The sequence below is a fragment of the Heptranchias perlo genome, chromosome 1, assembly GCF_035084215.1.
Source record: "Heptranchias perlo isolate sHepPer1 chromosome 1, sHepPer1.hap1, whole genome shotgun sequence".
Lineage (NCBI taxonomy): Eukaryota > Metazoa > Chordata > Chondrichthyes > Hexanchiformes > Hexanchidae > Heptranchias > Heptranchias perlo.
Window position 1 is genome coordinate 1,348,309 of NC_090325.1, and position 17,110 is coordinate 1,365,418.

Consider the following 17,110-nt stretch of genomic DNA (forward strand, 5'->3'; position numbering starts at 1 on the left):
CCAAGGAGCCCTGGTAAAATTGAAGTCAATGGGAATCAGGGGGAAAACTCTCCAGTGGCTGGAGTCATACCAAGCACAAAGGAAGATGGTAGTGGTTGTTGAAGGCCAATCATCTCAGCCCCAGGACACTGCTGCAGGAGTTCCTCAGGGCAATGTCCGAGGCCCAACCATAAGAACATAAGAAATAGGAGCAGGAGCAGGCCAATCCTGGAACTCCCTTCCTAACAGCACTGTGGGAGAACCGTCACCACACGGACTGCAGCGGTTCAAGAAGGCGGCTCACCACCACCTTCTCAAGGGAAATTAGGGATGGGCAAGAAATGCTGGCCTCGCCAGCGACGCCCACATCCCGTGAACGAATAAAAAAAATTTTTTTTTAAATCGGCCCCTCGAGCCTGCTCCGCCATTCAATAAGATCATGGCTGATCTGATCCTAACCTCAAATCTAAATTCATGTCCAATTTCCTGCCCGCTCCCCGTAACCCCTAATTCCCTTTACTTCTAGGAAACTGTCTATTTCTGATTTAAATTTATTTAATGATGTAGCTTCCACAGCTTCCTGGGGCAGCAAATTCCACAGACCTACTACCCTCTGAGTGAAGAAGTTTCTCCTCATCTCAGTTTTGAAAGAGCAGCCCCTTATTCTAAGATTATGCCCCCTCGTTCGAGTTTCACCCATCCTTGGGAACATCCTTACCGCATCCACACGATCAAGCTCCTTCACAATCTTATATGTTTCAATAAGATCGCCTCTCATTCTTCTGAACTCCAATGAGTGGAGTCCCAATCTACTCAACCTCTCCTCATATGTCCACCCCCTCATCCCCGGGATTAACCGAGTGAACCTTCTTTGTACTGCCTCGAGAGCAAGTATGTCTTTTCTGAAGTATGGACACCAAAACTGTATGCAGTATTCCAGGTGCGGTCTCACCAATACCTTATATAACTGCAGCAATACCTCCCTGTTTTTATATTCTATCCCCCGAGCAATAAAAGCCAACATTCCGTTGGCCTTCTTGATCACCTGCTGCACCTGCAAACTAACTTTTTGATTTTCATGCACGAGGACCCCCAGATCCCTTTGTACTGCAGTACTTTCCAGTTTCTCGCCATTAAGATAATAACTTGCTCTCTGATTTTTCGAGCCAAAGTGCATAACCTCACATTTTCCAATATGGTATTGCATCTGCCAAATCTCCGCCCACTCACCCAGCCTGTCTATATCCCCTTGTCGGTTTTTTATGTCCTCCTCACTCTCCACTTTCCCTCCCATCTTTGTATCATCTGCAAACTTTGATATGTTATACTCGGTCCCCTCCTCCAAATCGCTAATATAGATTGTAAAGAGTTGGGGACCCAGCACCGACCCCTGCGGAACACCACTGGCTGCTGGTTGCCAGTCCGAGAATGTACCATTTATCCCAACTCTCTGCTTCCTGTCAGAGAACCAATCCTCCACCCATGCCAGAATATTACCCCCAATCCAGTGATTCTTTATCTTAAGCAATAATCTTTTATGTGGCACCTTGTCGAATGCCTTCTGGAAGTCTAAATACACTACGTCCACTGGTTCCCCTTTATCCACCCTGTACGTTATATCCTCAAAGAACTCAAGCAAATTTGTCAGACACGACTTCCCCTTTGTAAAGCCATGCTGACTTTGTCCTATTAAATTATGTTTATCCAAATGTTCCGCTACTGTCTCCTTAATAATAGATTCCAAAATTTTACCCACCACAGATGTTAGGCTAACTGGTCTATAATTTCTAGCCTTCTGCCTACTACCCTTTTTAAATAAGGGTGTTACATTAGCAGTTTTCCAATCTGCCGGGACCTTTGCCGAGTCCAGAGAATTTTGGAAAATTATTACCAAAACATCCACAATCCCTACTGCCACTTCCCTCAAGACCCTAGGATGTAAGCCATCAGGTCCAGGGGATTTATCCGCCTTGAGTCCCATTAATTTACTGAGTACCAATTCCTTAGTGATTGTAATCGTATTTAGCTCCTCCCCCCGAGAGCCCCCCGTTTGTCCACTGTTGGGATATTCTTGGTGTCCTCTACCGTAAAGACTGAAACAAAATATTTGTTCAGCATTTTTGCCATCTCCATGTTTCCCACCATTAATTTCCCGGTCTCATCCTCTAAAGGACCGACGTTTGCCTTAGCCACCCTTTTTCTTTTTATATAACTGTCGAAACTCTTGCTATCTGTTTTTTATTTTTTGCTAATTTATTTTCATAATCTATCTTCCCTTTCTTAATCAATCCTTTCGTTACTTTTTGCTGTCTTTTGAAGACTTCCCAACCTTCTGTCCTCCCACTAAGTTTGGCTACCTTATATGTACTTGTTTTTAGTCGGATATTATCCTTAATTTCTTTACTTAGCCACGGATGGCTGTCATTTCTTTTACACCCTTTTTTCCTCAGTGGAATATTTTTTTTTTGAAAGTTGTAAAATAACTCCTTAAATGAACACCACCGCTCATGTACCGTCTTACCCTTTAAACTATTTTTTTTTAAATTCGTTCGCGGGATGTGGGCGTCGCTGGCAAGGCCAGCATTTATTGCCCATCCCTTATTGCCCTCGAGAAGGTGTTGGTGAGCCGCCTTCTTGAACCGCTGCAGTCCGTGTGGTGACGGTTCTCCCACAGTGCTGTTAGGAAGGGAGTTCCAGGATTTTGACCCAGCGACGATGAGGGAACGGCGATATATTTCCAAGTCGGGATGGTGTGTGACTTGGAGGGGAACGTGCAGGTAGTGTTGTTCCCATGTGCCTGCTGCTCTTGTCCTTCTAGGTGGTAGAGGTCGCGGATTTGGGAGGTGCTGTCGAAGAAGCCTTGGCGAGTTGCTGCAGTGCATCCTTTGGAGAGTGCACACTGCAGCCACAGTGCGCCAGTGGTGAAGGGAGTGAATGTTTAGGGTGGTGGATGGGGTGCCAATCAAGCGGGCTGCTTTATCTTGGATGGTGTCGAGTTTCTTGAGTGTTGTTGGAGCTGCACTCATCCAGGCAAGTGGAGAGTATTCCATCACACTCCTGACTTGTGCCTTGTAGATGGTGGAAAGGCTTTGGGGAGTGAGGAGGTGAGTCACTCGCCGCAGAATACCCAGCCTCTGACCTGCTCTCGGAGCCACAGTATTTATGTGGCTGGTCCAGTTAAGTTTCTGGTCAATGGTGACCCCCAGGATGTTGATGGTGGGGGATTCGGCGATGGTAATGCCGTTGAATGTCAAGGGGAGGTGGTTGGACTCTCTCTTGTTGGAGATGGTCATTGCCTGGCACTTATCTGGCGCGAATGTTACTTGCCACTTATGAGCCCAAGCCTGGATGTTGTCCAGGTCTTGCTGCATGCGGGCTCGGACTGCTTCATTATTTGAGGGGTTGCGAATGGAACTGAACACTGTGCAGTCATCAGCGAACATCCCCATTTCTGACCTTATGATGGAGGGAAGGTCATTGATGAAGCAGCTGAAGATGGTTGGGCCTCGGACACTGCCCTGAGGAACTCCTGCAGCAATGTCCTGGGACTGAGATGATTGGCCTCCAACAACCACTACCATCTTCCTTTGTGCGATGTATGACTCCAGCCACTGGAGAGTTTTCTCCCTGATTCCCATTGACTTCAATTTTACTAGGGCTCCTTGGTGCCACACTCGGTCAAATGCTGCCTTGATGTCAAGGGCAGTCACTCTCACCTCACCTCTGGAATTCAGCTCTTTTGTCCATGTTTGGACCAAGGCTGTAATGAGGTCTGGAGCCGAGTGGTCCTGGCGGAACCCAAACTGAGCATCGGTGAGCAGGTTATTCGTGAGCAAGTGCCGCTTGATAGCACTGTCGACGACACCTTCCATCACTTTGCTGATGATTGAGAGTAGACTGATGGGGCGGTAATTGGTCGGATTGGATTTGTCCTGCTTTTTGTGGACGGGACATACCTGGGCAATTTTCCACATTGTCGGGTAGATGCCAGTCTTGTAGCTGTACTGGAACAGCTTGGCTCGAGGCGCAGCTCGTTCTGGAGCACAAGTCTTCAGCACTGCAGCTGGGATGTTGTCGGGGCCCATAGCCTTTGCTGTATCCAGTGCACTCAGCCGTTTCTTGATATCACGTGGAGTGAATCGAATTGGCCGAAGACTGGCTTCCGTGATGGTGGGGATATCGGGAGGAGGCTGAGATGGATCATCCACTCGGCACTTCTGGCTGAAGATGGTTGCAAACGCTTCAGCCTTGTCTTTTGCACTCACGTGCTGGACTCCACCATCATTGAGGATGGGGATGTTTCCAGAGCCTCCTCCTCCCATTAGTTGTTTAATTGTCCACCACCATTCACGACTGGATGTGGCAGGACTGCAGAGCTTTGATCTGATGCGTTGGTTGTGGAATCGCTTCGCTCTGTCTATAGCATGTTGCTTCCGCTGTTTAGCATGCATGTAGTCCTGAGTTGTAGCTTCACCAGGTTGGCACCTCATTTTTAGGTACGCCTGGTGCTGCTCAAGGCATGCTCTTCTACACTCCACATTGAACCAGGGTTGAACCCCTGGCTTGTTGGTAATGGTAGAGTGAGGAATATGCCGGGCCATGAGGTTACAGATTGTGCTGGAATACAATTCTGCTGCTGCTGATGGCCCACAGCGCCTCATGGATGCCCAGTTTTGAGCTGCTAGATCTGTTCTGAATCTATCCCCTTTAGCACGGTGGTAGTGCCACACAACACGTTGGATGGTGTCCTCAGTGCGAAGACGGGACTTCATCTCCACGAGGACTGTGCGGTGGTCACTCCTACCAATACTGTCATGGACAGATGCATTTGCGACAGGTAGATTGGTGAGGACGAGGTCAAGTAAGTTTTTCCCTCGTGTTGGTTCGCTCACCACCTGCCCCAGGCCCAGTCTGGCAGCTATGTCCTTCAGGACTCGGCCAGCTCGGTCAGTAGTGGTGCTACCGAGCCACTCTTGGTGATGGACATTGAAGTCCCCCACCCAGAGTACATTTTGTGCCCTTGCAACCCTCAGTGCTTCCTCCAAGTGGTGCGCAACATGGAGGAGGACTGATTCATCAGCTGAGGGAGGACACTAGGTGGTAATCAGCAGGAGGTTTCCTTGCCCATGTTTGACCTGATGCCATGAGATTTCATGGGGTCCAGAGTCAATGTTGAGAAGTCCCAGGGCCACTCCCTCCTGACTGTATATCACTCTACTGCCACCTCTGGTGGGTCTGTCCTGCCGGTGGGACAGGACATACCCAGGGATGGTGATGGAAGAGTCTGGGACGTTGGCTGAAAGTTATGATTCTGTGAGTATGGCTATGTCAGGCTGTTGCTTGACTAGTCTGTGGGACAGCTCTCCCAATTTTAGCACAAGTCCCCAGATGTTAGTAAGGAGGACCTTGTTGGGTCGACTGGGCTTGGTATTTTGCCGTTGTCGTGTCTGGTGCCTCGTTGTCCGATGCCGGGTGGTCCGTCTGGTTTTATTCTTATTGTGACTTTTCGTAGCGAGATTTTACAACTGAGTGGCTTGCGAGGCCATTTCAGAGGGCAATTAAGAATCAACCACATTGCTGTGGGTCTGAAGTCACATATAGGCCAGACCGGATAAGGACAGCAGGTTTCCTTCCCTGAAGGACATTAGTGAACCAGATGGGTTTTTACGACAATCCGGTAGTTTCATGGCCATCATTACTGATACTAGTATTTTAATTCCAGATTTTTATTTAATTCATTGAATTTAAACTCACCAGCTGCCGTGGCGGGATTTAAACTCATGACTCTGCATTTTAGTCCAGGCCTCTGGATTACTCGTCCAGTAACATCACCACTATGCTACCGTACCGTTCCCAGTCCACTTTAATCAATTCCGCTCTCATACCATCATAGTCTCCTTTATTCAAGCTCAGTACGCTTGTTTGAGAACCAACCTTCTCACCCTCTAATTGGATATGGAATGTAACCATGTTATGGTCACTCATTCCAAGGGGATCCTTAACTAGGACATTATTAATTAATCCTGGCTCATTACACAGGACCAGGTCCAAGGTTGCTTGCCCCCTTGTAGGTTCAGTTACATACTGCTCAAGAAATCCATCCCTAATACACTCAATAAACTCTTCCTCAAGGCTGCCCTGCCCAATTTGATTTGTCCAGTTAATATGATAGTTAGAATCCCCCATAATTATAGCTGTTCCCTTATTACATGCCCCGACTATTTCCTGATTAATACTTCTTCCAGCAGAGTTGCAACTATTAGGAGGCCTAAATACTACGCCCACTAGTGTTTTTTTCCCCTTATTATTCCTTATCTCTACCCAAACTGTTTCATTATCCTGATCCTTTGTCCCAATATCATTTCTCTGTATTACAGTGATTCCTTCCCTTATTAACATAGCTACCTCCACCTCCCCTTCATTCCTGCCTGTCCTTCCTGATTGTTAAATACCCTGGCATATTTAATTCCCAGTCGTTGTCACCCTGCAGCCATGTTTCTGTAATGGCCACAAGATCATACCCATGCGTAGTTATTTGTGCCGTTAACTCATCCATTTTGTTACGAATGCTACGTGCATTCAGATAAAGAACTTTCAAATATGTTTTGTGACACTTAGTTCCTGCTTTTTCCTTTTTTAACACTTTACCTTTTACTCCATACCTTCTGTCCCTTCCTGATACGCTTTCCTCTGTCTCCCTGCTCAGGTTCCCAACCCCCTGCCACAGCTTTGATGCTGGGTTAATCACCTTACGCCTTCGAGTTTTTATTTTATCCGTCGTGTCTAAAGTACACTTTCTTTCCGCTGCTCTATGCTTTTCCCTTTCACTTGTTCTTGAACAACTGTTTGTACTATTTGTATTGTTGATTTCCCCTGGGTCTTCCCCTCTCTCGCTGCTCTCAACTTTATTCCCTTCTGACTCCCCGCTCAGGTTCCCATCCCCCTGCCACTCTCGTTTAAACCTTCCCCAACAGCACTAGCAAACACCCCCGCGAGGACATTTGTCCCGGTCCTGCTCAGGTGTAATCCGTCACGCTTGTACAGGTCCCACCTTCCCCAGAACCGGTCCCAATGTCCCAGGAATCTAAATCCCTCCCTCCTACACCATCCCTGCAGCCACGCATTCATCCTGTCTATTCTCCTGTTCCTATACTCACTGGCACCATCTTCAGCTGCTTCATCAATGACCTTCCCTCCATCATAAAGGTCAGAAATGGGGATGTTCGCTAATGATTGCACAGTGTTCAGTTCCATTCGCACCCCCTCAAATAATGAAGCAGTCCGAGCCCGCATGCAGCAAGACCTGGACAACATCCAGGCTTGGGCTCATAAGTGGCAAGTAACATTTGCGCCAGATAAGTGCCAGGCAATGACCGTCTCCAACAAGAGAGTCTAACCACCTCCCCTTGACATTCAACGGCATTACCATCGCCGATCCCACCATCAACATCCTGGGGGTCACCATTGACCAGAATCTTAACTGGACCAGCCATGTAAATACAGTGGCTACAAGAGCAGGTCAGAGGCTGGGTATTCTATGGCGAGTGATTCATCCTCTGACTCCCCAAAGCCTTTCCACCATCTGCAAGGCACAAGTCAGGAGTGTGATGGAATACCCTCCACTTGCCTGGATGAGTGCAGCTCCAACAACACTCAAGAAGCTTGACACCATCCAGTACAAAGCAGCCCACTTGATTGGCACCCCATCCACCACCCTAAACATTCACTCCCTTCACCACTGGCGCACAGTGGCTGCAGTGTGTACCATCCACAGGATGCACTGCAGCAACTCGCCAAGGCTTCTTCGACAGCAACTCCCAAACCCACGACCTCTACCACCTAGAAGGACAAGGGCAGCAGGCACATGGGAACAACACCACCTGCACGTTCCCCTCCCAGTCACACACCAACCCGACTTGGAAATATATCGTCGTTCCTTCATTGTCGCTGGGTCAAAATCCTGGAACTCCCTTCCTAACAGCACTGTGGGAGAACCGTCACCACACGGACTGCAGTGGTTCAAGGCGGCGGCTCATCACCACCTTCTCAAGGGCAATTAGGGATGGGCAATAAATGCTGGCCTCGCCAGCGATGCCCACGTCCCAGGAATGAATAAAATAAAAGCACCATGGGTGGCCCAGCTGCACGGGGGAGAAGAAAGGTCAGGAGAGCAATAGTGATGGGGGATTCTACATACAGGGAAACAGACAGGTATTTCTGTGGCCGCAGACGTGATTCCAGGACGGTATGTTGCCACACTGGTGCCAGGGTCAAGGATGTCATTGAGCGGATGCCGAACATTCTGGCAGGGGGGGTGGGAGGGTGAACAGCTAGAGGTTGTGGTCCATATCGGTATCAACGACATAGGTAGAAAGAGCGACACCCACATCCCATGAACGAATAAAAAACAAATCAAGTTTGTGAGATACAATTTGCCTTTAACAAATCCACGTTTGTTGTCATTTATTAACTCACATGCTTCCAAGTGACAATTAATTTTGTCCTGGATTATGGTCTCTCGAAATGTCCCCACCACTGACTTTAGGCCGACTGGCCTGTAGTTACCTGGTTTATCGCTACTACCTCCTTCTTTACTGCGACAATGGCAGCATCCTCTTCTCTCGTGAAGACCGATGCAAAGAATTCATTTAATACCTCAGCCATACCCTCTGCTTGCTCAAGGTGATCTCCTTTTTGGTCCCTAATCGGCCCCACCCTTCCATTATTTGCATGTTTATAAAAGACTTCATGTTGCCCACTAATGTTTCCTCATACTCTCTCTTTGCCCGGATACTTCACAACGGTCTTCAGTAGAGAAGAGGATGTTGCCACTGTAGCAGTAAAGGAGGAGTTTGTAGAGAAATTGGATAGGATAAAAATGGATAAAGGAGATACTTAAAACATTGGCAGTCCTCAAAGTAGAAAAGTCACCTGGTCCAGATGGGATGCATCCTAGGTTACTGAGGGAAGTAAGGGTGGAAATCGCAGAGGCTCTGGCCACAATCTTCCAATCCTCGTTGGGGAGATATGGGGGCGGTGCCTGGGGACTGGAGGATTGCAAATCTTACACTTATTCTGCTTGATTCTCTACTGTATTATGAGCCTGACATTTATCATAAGTCTCGTTTTTCTGTTTCATTTTAATCTAAATTTCTTTAGCCATCCAGGGAACTCTAGCTTTGGATGCCTTTCCTTTCTTCCTCATTAGGAATGTGACTACTCTGTACCTGAACTATCTCCTCCCTGAAGGCCTCCCATTGCTCATATACTGTTTTACCTACTAATCTTTGATTCCAATCCACCTGGGCCAGTTCCCTTTTCAACTCATTGAAATTAGCCCCCTTCCAGTTGAGTATTTTCACATTTGATTTTTCCTTGTCCTTTTCCATAACAATTCTAAACCCAATGATATTGTGATCACCATTTCCCAAATGCTCCCCAACTGAAACTTGTCCACTTGCCCCACTTCATTCCCCAGAACTAGATCCAGTGCTGCGTCCTTCCTCGTTGGGCTCGAAACATATCCCAGTTTATACTGGGATAAATTGAAGTCCCCCATTATCACCACTCTAGTTCTTGCACCTTTCTGTAATTTGCCTGCACATTTGCTCCTCTATAGAATCATAAAATGGTTACAGCACAGAAGCAGGCCATTTGGCCCACCGAGCCAATGCCGGCTCTTTGTGACAGCAATCCAGTTAGTCCCACTCCCCCGCTCTTTCCCCATAGCATTTCCCACTATTTTGTGGTTTATCTCCTTCCCACTATTTTGTGATTCTTTGGTATACACCCAGCAGTGTAATAGAATCATAGAAAGGTTATAGCACAGAAGGCGGCCATTTGACCCATCGAGTCCGCGCCGGGTCTATGCAAGAGCAATCCAACTAGTCCCATTCCCCTGTCCTTTCCCCGTAGCCCTGCATATTTGTTCCTTTCAAGTACTTATCCAGTTCCCTTTTGAAAGCCATGATTGAATCTGCCTCCACCACCCCCTCGGGCAGTGCATTTCAGATCCTAACCACTCACCGTGTAAAGAAGTTTTTCCTCATGTCGCCTTTGACAAAAGAACCAATCACCTTAAATCTACGTCCTCTGGTTCTTGACCCTTCTGCCAATGGGAACAGTTTCTCGCTATCTACTCTGTCTAGACCCTTCATGATTTTGAACACCTCAATCAAATCTCCTCGCAACCGTCTCTGTTCCACGTAACTAAAGTCCCTCATCCCTGGAATCATTCTAGTAAATCTCTTCTGCACCCTCTCTAAGGCCTTCACATCTTTCCTAAAATGCTGTGCCCAGAATTGGACACAATACTCCAGCTGTGGTCGAATCAGTGTTTATAAAGGTTCATCATGACTAATAGCTCAACTCTACCCAAATAGACTCTGTCTTTGAACCCTCAAGGACACTATCCCTTTCCAGTGCTGTAACAGTATCTTTGATTAATCCTGCCACCTGCCCCCAACTCCATTTTTCCCTTCCCTATTTCTCCTGAACTTTAAATTCCCATTCCTTCCCTTCTTTAAGCTGGGTCTCTATTGCCAATATATCAAAACCCCATGTGGCAACTTGTGCCTGCAGCTCATCAACCCTATTTACCACTGTACGTGCATTCTAAGCTCATCTTAGTCTGCCTTGCACTGCTCCCCTGTCTGATCCCTTCTATTTCTAAACTAGTCTTTATTCTAATGCTGCTTGTCTCTCCCAGACTTCTGCGCACCTTGTTTCTCCTCTCTGATGTTTCATCCTGGTTCTCCACACCACCACTCCCCACCCACCAAATTAGTTTAAACCCTCCCCCACAGCACTAGTTAAACTCCCCGTGAGGACATTGGTCCCAGCTTTGTTGAGGTGCAACCCGTCCATCTTGTATAGGTCCCTCCTGCCCCAGAACTGATCCCAATGCCCCAGGAATCTGAAGCCCTCCCTCCTGCACCGTTTCTCGAGCCACGCATTAATCTGCTTTCTTACTATTCCTATACTCAATAGCGCGTGGCACTGGGAGTAATCCAGAGATACTCCCAACAACTGACAACACACCATGCGGGACTCACATCAGCAGTTGCAGAAACACCTGCCTATTCCCCCTTGACTATCGAATGCCCGATAACAACTACATTTCTACATTTCGCAGTCCCCCCGTGCAGTTATTTGCCTCACGATTTACTCTCGATTGCACTCCACCAAGGTGTCATCATTCGCACTGAAAACCAGTTTGTTAGCGCCACACTCCAGGAGGATTCCTGCACTACCTGCCTCTTCTTCCTACCGTACCAGATGGCCAACCACTTACTATCCTCCTAAACTTTGTGGCTGCGGAGTGACCACCTCCTGGAACGTGAGATCCACAAAACACTCAGCCTCCCGTATGCCCTGCAGTGACACCAGCTGCTCCTCGAGCTCAGAAACCATGAGCTCGAGCTCGAGCAGTTGGAGGCACTTCCTGCACAAGTGGTGGTCTAGGACACAAAGTGTTCTGGAGTTCCCACATGGCACAGGATGGGCAGGCAACTGGCCCCAGTTGTCCCGCCTGGGCTAAATATACTATATAGTATACACTAGCACCATATATACGATATAGTATACACGAGCACCATATATACGATATAGTATACACGAGCACCATATATACTATATAGTATATGACACGGCTTTCCAACTCCAACTTGGACTGACACTTCCTGAGAAAAGTCAACGAGGTTGGTTTCACAAACACAATGAAGTTTCTTGAGAATTGCAAAGTAAGGGCAGTATAGTCTGCTGAAGGAATGATGAGAAGGCCCATCATCTTCTCAGGGCAGTTACGGAAGGGCAATAAATGCAGCTTTACCAGTGTCACCCACATCCTAAGAACAAATTTAAAAACTTGGGAGATTTTGCTAATGATATCACTGTTCCAAATTGCTGCTTGTTAAAAATAAGACCCTTGGATGTTCCAATTATACTCTGTTTTGAGCTTGAAAAGTTTTGATAACTACCCAATTCTGAAGCCAATTTTCCACCCAGTGCAAAACTGCAGCAGTGTGGAATCCTGTCCGTAGCTTTTTGAATGTGCAAATATATAGCAGTTGCATTTCCCGTGTCACCCAGGTCAGTAATGGATTTAAAAATTCCAGCGCTTAGTTAAACACAGCCTGCTTTTCCTCAAATCACGCCGAGTCTCCTTGAACAAGTGGTACTTTTCCATCTTAAATAATAGTTATTTAATATTTGGGTTTTTTTGAGTACTGGGTGAAACTTGTGTCAATGAATATCTGTAAAATTTACATTCGAACTTTCAATGCATAACAGTACTGTAAATTACAGTAATATTGCACACTATATTCATAGCAAAATTAAGAACTTGAGAGGGTCACCATTTCCATAGGAATACAGGAATGAACAGAAATTTGCCACGATATGAGAGGTCAGACCACAATTTACTTTACCTGTTACAATTGATTTTTGACTCCGTGTTTTCATTCCAAAATATACCTGAGGTCGGTACGATCCCCAGTATTTCTCCGGCGACAATGTAGGACCACTACTGTTGCTGTTCAGTATCCGTAATGAGGGGTGAGGTGTTATGATTCTGTTAGCAAGCCAGGACCTCATGTAAATAGCATAGCAAAACCAGACACAGCTCCCAATGCACAGTACAATTGCTATGTTGATGAACATATTCCCCAAATTGGACTTTTTCTTCTTTTCCTTAGTAGGAGGTTTCTTGTGAAGTCCAGTATTCTTCCCATTTTTCCCATCTGCTTTGGAATCAACCCCGCTTTCCTTCCTCGCCCTATGCCGCGCCATGCTTCACTCTGGGGATAAGAACAGGAGGTATTTCAAAACATTAATCATTTCAGTAGAAAATAGAATCATAGAAAGGTTACAGTACGGAAGGGGGCCATTCAGCCCATCAAGTCCTTGCCGGCTCTATGCAAGAGCAATCCAGCAAGTCCCACTCCACTGCCCTATCCCCGTAGCTGTACAAATTTTTTCCTTTCAAGTACTTATCCAGTTCCCTTTTGAAGGCCATGATTGAATCTGCCTCCACCACCCCCTCGGGCAGTGCATTCCAGATCCTAACCACTCGCTGTTTAAAAAAGTTTTTCTCCAGGTCACCTTTGGTTCTTTTGCCAATCACCTTAAATCTATGTCCTCTGGTTCTTGACCCTTCCGTCAATGGGAACAGTTTCCGTCCAACTATTCTGTATAGACCAGTCATGATTTTTAATACTTCTATCAAATCTCCTCTCAACCTTCTTGGGATAAATGGTTCATTCTCGGACTGGCAACCAGTAGCCAGTGGTGTTCCGCAGGAGTCGGTGCTGGGTCCCCAACTCTTTACAATCTATATTAACGATTTGGAGGAGGGGACCGAATGTAACATATCAAAGTTTGCAGATGATACAAAGATGGAAGGGAAAGTAGAGAGTGAGGAGGACATAAAAAACCTCCAAGGGGATATAGACAGGCTGGGTGAGTGGGCGGAGATTTGGCAGATGCAATACAATATTGGAAAATGTGAGGTTATGCACTTTGGTAGGAAAAATCAGAGAGCAAGTTATTATCTTAATGGCAAGAAACTGGAAAGTACTGCAGTACAAAGAGATCTGGGGGTCCCAGTGCAAGAAAATCAAAAAGTTAGTATGCAGGTGCAGCAGGTGATCAAGAAGGCCAGCGGAATGTTGGCTTTTATTGCTAGGGGGATAGAATATAAGGACAGGGAGGTATTGCTGCAGTTATATAAGGTATTGGTGAGACCGCACCTGGAATACTACATACAGTTTTGGTGTCCATACTTAAGACATACTTGCTCTCGAGGCATTACAAAGAAGGTTCACTCGGTTAATCCCGGGGATGAGGGGGTGGACATATGAGGAGAGGTTGAGTAGATTGGGACTCTACTCATTGGAGTTCAGAAGAATAAGAGGCGATCTTATTGAAACATATAAGATTGTGAAGGGGCTTGATCGGGTGGATGCGGTAAGGATGTTCCCAAGGATGGGTGAAACTAGAACTAGGGGGCATAATCTTAGAATAAGGGGCTGCTCTTTCAAAACTGAGATGAGAAGAAACTTCTTCACTCAGAGGGTAGTAGGTCTGTGGAATTTGCTGCCCCAGGAAGCTACGTCATTAAATAAATTTAAAACAGAAATAGACAGTTTCCTCGAAGTGAAGGGAATGAGGGGTTATGGGGAGCGGGCAGGAAATTGGACATGAATTTAAATTTGAGGTTCCATAAAAGGCACAGCATATATAGCCTTCAACATGTCATCGATGACGACGAACACCTCGCTAAGGCCATCCCCACACCTCCACTACTCGCCTTCAAACAGCCACCTAACCTCTGACAATCGTTCGCAGCAAATTACCCATCTTTCAGGAGAACAGCGTCCACGACACCACACAACCCTGCCACAGCAAACTCTGCAAGACATGCCAGATCATCGACACAGATACCACCATCACACGAGAGGACACCACCCACCAGGTACATGGTTCATACTCCTGTGACTCGGCCAACGTTGTCTACCTCATACGTTGCAGGAAAGGATGCCCCGGAGCATGGTACATTGGCGAGACCATGCAGACACTGCGACAACGGATGAACGGACACCGCGTAACAATCGCCAGACAGGAGGGTTCCCTCCCAGTTGGGGAACACTTCAGCAGTCAAGGACATTCAGCCTCTGATCTTCGGGTAAGCGTTCTCCAAGGCTGCCTTCGAGACACACGACAACGCAAAATCGTCGAGCAGAAATTGATAGCCAAGTTCCGCACCCATGAGGACGGCCTCATGTCACGCTACATGTAACCCCACCAGCGAAAAAAGTTATCTGTTTTTAATACAACTGGTCATTCTCTCTCTGCCTTTCGGGTGTCTTTCTCTCTCTGTCTGTCTTTGTGATCTGACCGCTTGTGTATTCAGTAGTCTTGGATGTAATGTTCCCCTGTCTGAACACCATCCATAAGAACATAATTGCTGTGAATATCTCTCTGCTAAGGTGTGATAACGGGCAGTTGGAAAGATTATCTGTAATCACCAGGCATTGTTCTCTGACTTTATATGCTGTGCCTTTATGGAACCCTGCACTCACCTGACAAAGGAGGAAAGCTCTGAAAGCTTGTGATTTCAAATAAAGATGTTGGACTATAACCTGGTGTTGCACGACTCCTTACATTTGTCCACCCCAGTCCATCACCGGCATCTCCACATCATATATTGTGAATAGCTGGGGCCCAAGCACTGATCCCTGCAGTACCCCACTAGTTACTGCCTGCCACCCGGAAAAAGACCTGTTTATTCCTGCTCTCTGCTTCCTGTCTGTCAACCAATTCTCAATCCATGCCAGTATATTCTCCCCAATCCCATGTGCTTTAATTTTGCACACTAACCTCTTGTGTGGACCTTATCAAAAGCCTTCTGAAAATCCAAATACACCACCAAGTACACCACATCCGCTGGTTCTCCCCTATCTATTCTACTAGTTACCACCTCAAAAAACTCTAGTAGATTTGTTAAGCATGATTTCCCTTATGATCTGGAATGCACTGCCTGAAAGGATGGTAGAAGCAGGTTCAATAATAACTTTGAAGAGGGAATTGGATAAATACCTGAAAAAGAAAAATATGCAGGACTATGGGGAAAGAGCACGGGAACGGGACTAATTGGATAGCTCTTTCAAAGAGCCAGCACAGGCATGATGGGCTGAATAGCCTCCTTCTATGCTGTAAGATTCTATGATAATGACAGATTCTAGTAACTTCCCCACAACAGGCATTAGACTAATAGGTCTATAATTTCCTGGTTTCTCTTTTCCACCCTTCTTAAATAATGAAGTGCCATTGGCAATTTTCGTATCCAAAGAGACAATTCCTTAATCAAGAGAGTTTTGGGAGATTATGGCTAAAGCATCTGCATGTCCTCACCTACTTAATACCCTGGGGTGGAAACTATCAGGATCAGAGTCTGAGGTGATGGGTGCGGATTGCATGAAATGGACCTGCCTGAACTCCAGTACCACGCGAGTGAATACGTACGTATGAATTGTGAGAAGTTGGATTCCTCGAGCACAGCTTAAGGCAACTGGACACTCCGCAACATTCGAGAGGGAGAAAGTTTTCTAGAGCAGATGTTCCAGTGGGTGGCCACCAAACAGATAGCTCGGAGTAGAGAAGCTGGTAACAGAGTCTGGGTAACCATCGGCAGACAGGTAGTAACAGGTGAGGGTAGACAGGGGATCTGTGGAGCTGGATTTGTCTAATAAATATACCTGTTTAGGTACCAGTGATGTGGACAAAAAGGGTGGCAGAGGACAACCAAGAGCAACTACTTGGCACTGGGTAGCGAGTGGTTATCCATAGGGGAAACAGTACAGGTAGTAAGAATAGGTGAGAGGTGATTGTGGGGATTCTATAGTCAGAGAGGTGAATAGTTTCTTTTGTAAAAGTGATCCAGAGTCCTGAATGGTATGTTGCCTGGGTTAGGAGCAAATATAAAAAGGTTCTGAAATGGGAACAGCCAGAGATTGTGGTTCACGTGGGGACCAATGACATACAGCGGAGTCGATTCAAGGTTCTCTAAAAGGATTTCAAAGAGCTCCATTCTAGATCAAGGAGCAGAACCTCCATAGTAGTAATCTCTGGATTACTCACAATACCTCACGTTGGACCAGACAGGGAGGGAAAGAGTAAGATTGTCAACACATGGCTGGAAAGATGGTGTAGAAAGGAGGGTTTCAGATTCCTAAAATATTCAGACCACTTTTGGGGCCAGGGAACGCTGTAGAGGGGATGGCCATCATCTAGACCGAAGAGGCTCCTGTGTCTTCGCAGAAAGGGTAAACAGGGCAGTGGGGAAAGATTTTAACTAGTTAATGAACTGGGAGGGAAAATCAACATTGAGTCAAAAAGGTGAGAGAAACAGACCAGCAGGACATATGGGCAGAATGGTTACCCAGCTAAGAAAGATACCCAGCTTAGAGTTCTGTACATGAATGCACATAGCACAAAAAATAAAATAAGTGAGTTGGAAGCACAAATTAAAGAACATGATGTAGTAGGCATTACAGGCTATAGGATCTTTATGAAGGATAGGGAAATAGGGAAAGGAGGAGTAATAATATTGATAAAAGACACATTAACCGCA

The 17,110-nt window shown here is 46.5% G+C and overlaps 1 protein-coding gene across 4 annotated transcripts in view; it reads right to left on the minus strand.

Annotated features, from left to right (window-relative positions):
• Positions 1 to 17,110, minus strand: part of mogs (mannosyl-oligosaccharide glucosidase) — a 127,958-nt gene that overhangs the window by 71,959 nt on the left and 38,889 nt on the right. For all 4 annotated transcript variants that reach the window (XM_067978303.1, XM_067978250.1, XM_067978380.1 and 1 more), the window contains exon 2: positions 12,408 to 12,776. In XM_067978303.1, coding sequence (XP_067834404.1) covers positions 12,408 to 12,768 — 361 coding nt within the window. In that variant the 5' untranslated portion in view covers positions 12,769 to 12,776. The remainder of the gene's footprint in view (positions 1 to 12,407; positions 12,777 to 17,110) is intronic.